The sequence below is a fragment of the Astatotilapia calliptera genome, chromosome 3 (assembly GCF_900246225.1).
Source record: "Astatotilapia calliptera chromosome 3, fAstCal1.2, whole genome shotgun sequence".
NCBI classification, from domain to species: domain Eukaryota; kingdom Metazoa; phylum Chordata; class Actinopteri; order Cichliformes; family Cichlidae; genus Astatotilapia; species Astatotilapia calliptera.
The window spans coordinates 3,682,508-3,691,903 of NC_039304.1; the positions used below are offsets into that span (position 1 = coordinate 3,682,508).

Below are 9,396 nucleotides of genomic sequence, written 5' to 3' on the forward strand. Positions count from 1 at the left end.
GTGTCCAGCAAGCCCCTACCTCTTCAACTTGTTTATCGAACCTCTAGCCCAGGCTATACGTCAGGAAACATCGTTGAAAGGGATTGTAATAGGAGGGGACGAGTACAAGGTGTGTTTATACGCAGATGATGTCTTGGTGACAATCATGGATCCCAGCTCAGGTGTACCAGTGTTAATGGGGATGTTGGAAACATATGGCCTGTACTCAGGGTATGTCCTTAATGTCAAAAAAACTCAAGTTCTGTCATTTAATTTTTCTCCGGACCAGTCACTATTGTCAAAATTCAAGTTTAATTGGGAGGCAACTGCTATCAAATATTTGGGAGTGTTTCTATCTAGAGATCTGACACAACTGTATGATATTAATTACAGTCGTATTAATAGAGAAATATATAGTGATCTCAACATTTGGGCCTTGCTCCCTCTCGACCTTGGCAACAGGATACAGATAATTAAAATGAATATTCTTCCCAAACTACTCTATCTTTTTCTTGCTTTACCTATTCAAATTCCAGAGAACCAATTCAGGGAATGGAATAAGCAGATTTCGAGATTCATTTGGCTTAACAAAAGACCAAGGGTGAAGTTCTCTACTTTGCAGTTGCCGAAAGACAAAGGGGGCTTGGCTCTACCTTCATTAAGGAATTACTACTTATCTGCTCAACTGAGGTCCTTGGTGTGTTGGTGTAATCCATCTTTTTGTGCGAGGTGGAAGACGATTGAGGTGTCTCTCTCGGACACGCCAATCCAGTCTAGACTTGGTCACGCAGCTTCTGATTTGGACGATACCTTGACGCCCAGCCACTGGGTCACTTTTACATTAAAAATATGGAGGGGAGTGGTCAAGCAGGCGCAACTCCAGGAAGAGATAAAACTTTTGAGGTGGCCAGCGTATGACCCTGATTTTTTACCTGCTTCCCACGATAGTAGATTTAAACAATGGGTGTGGCATGGAATCACTGCTGGGTGTTCGGTTATTGTAAAGTCTAAAATTATGGCTTTTGATACCCTATGCAAGACTTACGGTCTCGAGAAACAAGACTTTTTTCGATACTTGCAACTCCGTGACTATATTGGCAAAAGACTGAAGAGCTGTGTCCGTGGAGACTTCTTGATTGTTAATATTTTCATTGGTGCTTATGACTCTGGGAGTAACAAAGCCTTGATAAGTAAATTGTATACATGTCTGACTAAGCTCAAAGGGCACTCAACGCTTTACATAAAGCAGAAATGGGAAAAAGAAATGGACATTGTGATTACAGAAGATGGGTGGGCACGGATCTGGAAGACACAGTTTACCACGACTAACTCCAACATGTGGCGGGACTTCTGCTGGAAGAACATTATACGCTATTTCATAACGCCTAAACAGAAGTCTAAATTCAGTGCTACACCTGCGTTTTGCTGGAGGAATTGTGGGGAAGTCATGGCTGATTACGGTCATATATTCTGGTCCTGCCCACTCATACGACCCTTCTGGATGGCAGTTACAAAGATAATTACAGAGGTGTTGGGATTCCACGTGTCTTGTACATTTACCTCATTGTATCTGGGATATTTTACAGACGATTTAGTTGCAGATGATGTTTACCTTCTGAAAGTTCTCTTGGCTTCTGCGAAGAAGGCCATAACAAAACGCTGGCTCTGTAGAGATCCTCCCACTGTAGCACTTTTTACCTCTAGTGGAAGACGTCAAATTGATGGAATGTATGACTTTCATTCTGCGACTGCAGGGAGATTTGGGAAGGAGACGGTGGAGAAAATGGCTGGACTTTACAGCTTGTGGCAGCACCCTTTAATGCATAGAATTAGTAATGCAGACTTGTTGACGTATGTATGTGTGGATGTGCAGATGTATGTACAGGTGTATGTTATCTTCCCATGACCTCATACTGTTTCTGTTCTTTCTTTTTTTCTTTTATCTTGTGGCATAAAAATGTTCCTGAACAAATAAAAAGTGTAAAAAAAAAAAGAATATAATCCACCCACTGTTATCATCTCCAATGCCCTGTACCAACACAGAGCAGAGCAGCTATCTGAACGCTACCCCAACAGAGGTCGATTATCTTGTTAATAATTTCACCTCCTCACTATGTACAACTCTGGATACTGTAGCTCCTGTGAAAACTAAGGCCTCAAATCAGAAGTACCTGACTCCGTGGTATAATTCTCAAACACGTACCCTAAAGCAGATGACTCGTAATCTGGAGAGGAAATGGCGTGTCACAAATCTAGAGGATCATCATTTAGCCTGGAGAAATAGTTTGCTGCTTTATAAGAAAGCCCTCCGCAAAGCCAGAACATCTTACTATTCATCACTGATTGAAGAAAATAAGAACAACCCCAGGTTTCTCTTCAGCAATGTAGCCAGGCTGACAAAATGTCAGAGCTCTTTTGAGCCAACCATCCCTTTAACGTTAACTAGTAATGACTTCATGAACTTCTTCACAAATAAAATTTTTATCATTAGAGAAAAAATTACCAATAATCATCCCACAGATGTAATATTATCTACAGCTACTCTTAGTACCATTGATGTTAAGTTAGACTCTTTTTCTCCAATTGATCTTTCTGAGTTAACTTCAATAATTACTTCCTCCAAACCATCAACGTGTCTTTTAGACCCCATTCCTACAAAACTGCTCAAAGAAGTCCTGCCATTAATTAATTCTTCGATCTTAAATATGATCAACCTATCTCTAATAATCGGCTATGTACCACAGGCCTTCAAGCTGGCTGTAGTTAAACCTTTACTCAAAAAGCCATCTCTAGACCCAGCAGTCTTAGCTAATTATAGGCCAATCTCCAACCTTCCTTTCATATCAAAAATCCTTGAAAGAGTAGTTGTCAAACAGCTAACAGATCATCTGCAGAGGAATGGTTTATTTGAAGAGTTTCAGTCAGGTTTCAGAGCTCATCACAGCACAGAAACAGCTTTAGTGAAGGTTACAAATGATCTTCTTATGGCCTCTGACAGTGGACTCATCTCTGTGCTTGTCCTGCTAGACCTTAGCGCAGCATTCGATACTGTTGACCATAATATCCTATTAGAACGATTAGAACATGCTGTAGGTATTACAGGTACTGCGCTGCAGTGGTTTGTATCATATCTATCTAATAGACTCCAATTTGTGCATGTAAATGGAGAGTCCTCTTCACACACTGAGGTTAATTATGGAGTTCCACAGGGTTCAGTGCTAGGACCAATTCTGTTTACATTATACATGCTTCCCTTAGGCAGTATCATTAGAAGACATAGCATACATTTTCACTGCTATGCTGATGACACACAGCTCTATCTGTCCATGAAGCCAGATGACACACACCAATTAGTTAAACTGCAGGAATGTCTTAAAGACATAAAGACCTGGATGGCTGCTAACTTTCTGCTTCTTAATTCAGATAAAACTGAGGTTATTGTACTCGGCCCTGAAAATCTTAGAAATATGGTATCTAACCAGATTCTTACCCTGGATGGCATTACCTTGGCCTCCAGTAACGCTGTGAGGAACCTTGGAGTCATTTTTGACCAGGACATGTCCTTCAACGCACATATTAAACAAATATGTAAGACTGCTTTCTTCCATTTGCGCAACATCTCTAAAATGAGAAATATCATGTCTCAGAGTGACGCTGAAAAACTAGTTCATGCATTTATTACTTCCAGGCTGGACTACTGTAATTCATTATTATCAGGATGTCCAAAAAACTCGCTGAAAAGCCTTCAGCTAATCCAAAATGCTGCAGCAAGAGTCCTGACAGGGACTAGAAAGAGAGAGCATATTTCTCCTGTTTTGGCTTCCCTTCATTGGCTTCCTGTTAAATCCAGAATTGAATTCAAAATCCTGCTCCTCACATACAAGGTCTTAAATAATCAGGCCCCATCTTATCTTAATGACCTTGTAGTACCATATCACCCTATTAGAGCACTTCGCTCTCGCTCTGCAGGCCTACTTGTTGTTCCTAGAGTATTTAAAAGTAGAATGGGAGGGAGAGCCTTCAGTTTTCAGGCCCCTCTTCTGTGGAACCAGCTTCCAGTTTGGATTCGGGAGACAGACACTATCTCTACTTTTAAGATTAGGCTTAAAACTTTCCTTTTTGCTAAAGCATATAGTTAGGGCTGGACCAGGTGACCCTGAATCCTCCCTTAGTTATGCTGCAATAGATGTAGGCTGCCAGGGGATTCCCATGATGCATTGAGTTTTTCCTTTCCAGTCACCTTTCTCACTCACTATGTATTAATAGACCTCTCTGCATTGAATCATATCTGTTATTAACCTCTGTCTCTCTTCCACAGCATGTCTTTATCCTGTCTTCCTTCTCTCAGCCCAACCGGTCGCAGCAGATGGCCGCCCCTCCCTGAGCCTGGTTCTGCCGGAGGTTTCTTCCTGTTAAAAGGGAGTTTTTCCTTCCCACTGTCGCCAAAGTGCTTGCTCATAGGGGGTCATATGATTGTTGGGTTTTTCTCTGTATCTATGAAGCGCCTTGAGGCGACTTTTGTTGTGATTTGGCGCTATATAAATAAAATTGAATTGAATTGAATTGACAAGTCAATCAGTTATTTATGTTCAGTGATACATTTATTCTATTGAATTACCAGCTGACAGGCAACATTATACATTTGCATTAATACAAGTAATACAATGAAAGCATGACACACTATTTCAAAAAGAATCTTTCATTATACTGTGCTAGGAACTAAAGATGAATAGCTGTATGATGTATACCTGGTTGAATGTCCTTTTGTCAATGTCATACTCTCTCCTTTATCCAGTTTCAGATTAAAGTGAACACTACCTTCATCATTCCAAGACCTGCCACTGTCACTCCACCTGCTGACATGCATTATGACTTCTGCAAGTTAAAACCACTATCCACCAAGGAAGCTCTTGAAGAACAACGCCTATTAGATTCCATCGCTTGGCCTGAAACTCCATCTTTACCATCACCTCTTTCCCTGAGCAGTACGAGTCACCCAGCCCACAGTGCCTTCACCATTCTCCCAAGGTGGGGAGGGGGACAGTGGCACATAGGAGACAAACTTGAGGTTATGATTCAAATGCACGATTTCCAGGGACACTTGAAGAGGTCTGGGGGAGATGTCTTACTTGCCCGGCTGCATAACATAACCCTTGGTGCTGGTGTGGCAGGGCAAGTGTTAGATCATCTTAATGGCTCCTACTCTGCTATATTCACTTTACTTTGGGAAGGAAACGCCCAGGTTCAGGTGACACTTACTACGTTAACTATTATTGCTTGTTTGCTTTTGAAGCTAACATCAAGTGGTCACATCACAAGATTCACTTTGTGGCACTTCACATTAGCTTCATTTTTCATCTGCAGACCATTTGCCACTCTATGATAAATCTTGATTGCACTTGATTGTTCTATTGGTGACAAGTGCAGTCTATAAAACAAACGGAGCAGGTTACAAAATTCTAATTATTTGTCCTACTAGGTGATACTGGTTCACCCCAGTGAGGCAGTCACAGAGCTGAGAAGGCTGAACACAGAACATCCTGACAGGGTTTTCTTCAAGAGCCAGTTCCAGTTAGGCTCAGTCACTGAAACTACCACTTGCAATGTATGTCTACGTCCAACCCAGCAGCCTGTGTGCAACTACACTGACCTCCATACAAATGAGCCATGGTTCTGCTACAAGCCAAAAAGTCTAAGCTGTGATACCAGGATCAGCAACTTCAAGGGAGGATATAAACAAAACATTAGCACCATGGAGAAGCTCTTTCAGAGGTGAGCATTTCCTATATGCCAAAGGTGGTAAAGCTCTGGAGTTTTATGTATGAAGAGGCAGAACTAAAATTAATCAATTAGAATAAAAGTAAAACAATTTTATTACAGCTCTACTGATGTATTAGCAGGCAGCTATCAATTATTTAGCTATCTGATATTATCATCAGTATTGGCATTTCTGATGGCTAATAGGTGAAATTTTAAATAGTGAAGAAGAGACGGGAGAAGCAACTGTCAACCATGTTATGAGTATTTATGTGGCACCAGAGAGACTGCAACTTCCCTATTGACAACATGCATTTGCAATGCAACAAACTACAGCCAGAGGAAGTGAGCAGAGTTGGGCAAAGCATAAATGAGTAACTCACGATTTGTTGTGACAGTGAAAAAAGTTTACTTTTAAACTGTATTATGATCTTCTTTTTATGTTAATGTGCCTGAAGGGGGGGGGGCGGGGTGGGGGTCACCAGCTGATGTGTCAAACCCAAGTGTTTTTGCTGACTGCTGTGTTTGATTCAATTCTAGTTTAGAAAACATAAAATTTCTCTGCCATTTTTGTTAAAATATTTCAATATGTGTTCTTTCCCTAAGTGGTGTCAATCTGAAAGTCGCTATTCCTCCTTCAGGAGTGGCGAGTGTCAACGTTTTGCCCAAACAGAACGGTAAAGCATGATTCGTTACTATTGGTGTCTCTAACAAAAAAAAAAAAACAAAAAAAACTGAAAGGACTAAGTGAAGTACTTACAGTAATTAACTAAAACACTATGGATGTTGCACTAATTGCAAGCAGTTTATTATTCATTTTACTATTCTATTATCTCCTAAAATAATGAAGTCTATTATGAAAATACAAGATATGGAATAGGCCAGTAAAAATTAAACCCCTTCCCAGATTTGAATTAGGCTGATCTTCCTTTGTATTTTGTAAGATTACCTTCAGCTTGCTTTCAGTAATATTGTTTGGCATAGATAGCCCCCTTAAGTCTCATTCAGTTCTCTTGGATTTGTCTTTGAAGTGACTTCCGGATTTCCCTCGCTTAGTCAAACAGTGGTTGTTCAACTCAAGTTTTAAGTAACTTGACATAAGTCAAAATTAGGCAAGTATAGGGATTGTGGTCATTAAAGTTGTGTCTCTGTGGACAAAAATCTTCTACTTTTTCAATGAGCTCTGTTCCAGCACATGTTGGCACACTGGTAGGCACCACAGTTCTGGTTGTCCCCTGAACATTCTCCCTAAGTTGTCTCACAAGGTTATGCACAAAACCAGAAGGTTAATCTCCTGAGTTGCGGCTGGAATCCCAGCTCTCATTACTAGCTTCGGTCCTCCGCACAAAATTAAAAACTTAAAATAAAAATACATTTAAGACATAACCACTTCTTTTCATTCTGCACACATTCAGGACATTAAAAAAATCGCAGAGCATAGTGATAAAGCTTCCTGAAAGTTACCCACACTTAGCAGCAGTAGTGGTAAAAGTGCTTGGAAATTCTTCAATGGATAATAGACCCCATTAAAATCTAGTTAGGTTTAGGACCACTGTGGGCTGCTCCCTATAATGTCTTAATCACACATCAGATATAAAATCTGAATAGAGAAATATCTTTAACTTTAGCAGTGTAAAAATGTGTTCTCTCTGTAGTGATTGTATCATTGTATCATCTGATGTTTACCATGTGTGTATAATAAATACACTAATATACAATTGTTTGTTTGTTTTATTGGTCAGGTGAGTCAGAGGTGCCTAGCAGCAGAGTGGGGTCTGGACCCTCTGGCTATTACTTTCAAGGTGTGTGGAGAAGACTAGGTGTGACCCCAATTCATCAATTCAACTCTTCCTCAGCCATCACTCAGTGTCTAAAAGGAAAAACCGTTCATATGTATGGAGATTCCACCATGAGGCAGTGGTTTGAGTACCTTGATGCAGCACTACCAGGTAGCAGATCTACTAAACCTTTCTGGCATCGACTGATTTATTGCTGCTTAACTTATTCCCTGTGTAATCCTTTTTAGATCTAAAGGCATTTAACATGCATAGCCAGAAAACAATTGGACCTTTGATGTCCCTGGACTACAAAAACAACATTTTGGTGACATACCGCACCCACGGTCCTCCTCTACGATCTGCCAGTGTCCCAGCCATTGAGCTGCATTATATTGCCAATGAGCTCAACGAGGTGCCTGGAGGCAGGGACACGGTCATAGTACTTGGTATCTGGGCACACTTTGGCACTTTCCCTATTGAGTTCTTTATCCGCCGGCTGCAGACCATCCGCAGAGCGATGGTCCGGCTGCTGTCCAGGGCTCCAGACACACTGATTGTCATTCGGACTGGAAACCCCAAAAGTTTGAAGACCTTCCTTCATGCATCTACTAACAGTGATTGGTACTCATTACAGCAGGACAAGGTGCTCAGGGATATGTTCAAAGAACTGAATGTCCATCTAGTGGATGCCTGGGAGATGGTTGTGGCCCACCATCTGCCACATGAGCTCCACCCACAACCTTCAATTATCAAGAACATGATTAATGTTCTTTTGTCCTACATATGTCCTCAAAAGGGTGGATAGATGTGTTTATTTTGGCAGTCCATGCACAATTTTAAACTAAACTATAAAAAAATCCAAAAGTAACTTTTCAAAAATTGCAAAAACTAATCTTCAGTCTAGGCCTCAATGATATGAGTGTTTTTCAAGCTGAAATTTTCAAGGCCAATTTTAGCCTTCACGAAGGTATTTTTTAAAAAAAAGATCCTAATGACTCATCTGAAGTATCATCTTGATCAATATAGAATAATGTCCTTGCCTAGTTTCTTAACCCCTACAATCCTGCCTGGGAGCTTTTGCAATCAGAATCATGATCTAAGAGCACTATGGTGCCAAGCATATTCACTTTTCTAAAACAAGCTCAATAAACTCTCAATAGACTTCTCTTGTTCATGTCATTTTTGTATCTGTTTATTTTGATTAGAATAAGACTTAAAATTTTGTACTATCTGAGGTAGTGATGCCTTTGTATTCGCCACAAATATGGACAATATCTGGTAGAATGTGCTCCAGATCTTTAACCGATATATTTTTGAGGCAGAAGGAAATTCGACCACATCACTCTGGTTTTAGCTTGTCTACATCGGCTTCCAATTGAATTTAGGATTCGTTTTAAAGTCCTTTTATTGGTTTTTAAATCTCTAAAGGGTCTGGCACCTGTTTATTTGTCTGATTTGTTGAAGCCCCATGTCCCCATGCGTACGCTTTCGTCAGCTGAGAAACTGTGGCTTTCTGTCCCTAAGTCACAGATGAAACTTAGAGGAGACTGAGCATTCTCTGTAGCAGCTCCGATGCTTTGGAATAGCCTTCCTCTCCATATTAGACAAGCTACATTAGTGCCAGTTTTTAAGTCCAGATTAAAAACCTATTTTTATTCTTACTCTGTGGGTACCTGACATTTTTATGAATGTTATTGCTATGTCTGGTTTCTGCTATTTTATTACTATAAATATTTGTATTGTACAGCACTTTGGTCTACCAGGTGTGTTTTTAAAGTACTATGTAAATAAACGATAATGATGATGATAATGGTGATGAGTGGCGCCCAGGTTAGTCTGTCCTCTGGTTATCATTCCCAGACTAATGGCCAGACGGAGTGGC

General features: G+C 40.4%; 1 protein-coding gene across 1 annotated transcript; it reads left to right on the forward strand.

Annotated features, from left to right (window-relative positions):
- The first annotated feature begins 4,735 nt into the window (after positions 1-4,735).
- LOC113011530 (NXPE family member 3-like) lies at positions 4,736-8,397 on the forward strand. Its single transcript, XM_026151029.1, has 5 exons — positions 4,736-5,227; positions 5,459-5,751; positions 6,343-6,413; positions 7,479-7,685; positions 7,763-8,397. Exons 1-5 carry the CDS (start codon positions 4,736-4,738, stop codon positions 8,317-8,319), a joined length of 1,620 nt encoding a protein of 539 aa, XP_026006814.1. The 3' UTR covers positions 8,320-8,397.
- Positions 8,398-9,396: the final 999 nt, after the last annotated feature.

Coding starts and splice junctions, on each gene's coding strand:
- LOC113011530 (XM_026151029.1), top strand. CDS start 4,736: ATGTCCTTTTGTCAATGTCATACTCTCTCCTTTATCCAGTTTCAGATT. Junction 5,228..5,458: donor AAGGAAACGCCCAGGTTCAG/GTGACACTTACT, acceptor TTGTCCTACTAG/GTGATACTGGTTCACCCCAG. Junction 6,414..7,478: donor CGTTTTGCCCAAACAGAACG/GTAAAGCATGAT, acceptor TTTATTGGTCAG/GTGAGTCAGAGGTGCCTAGC.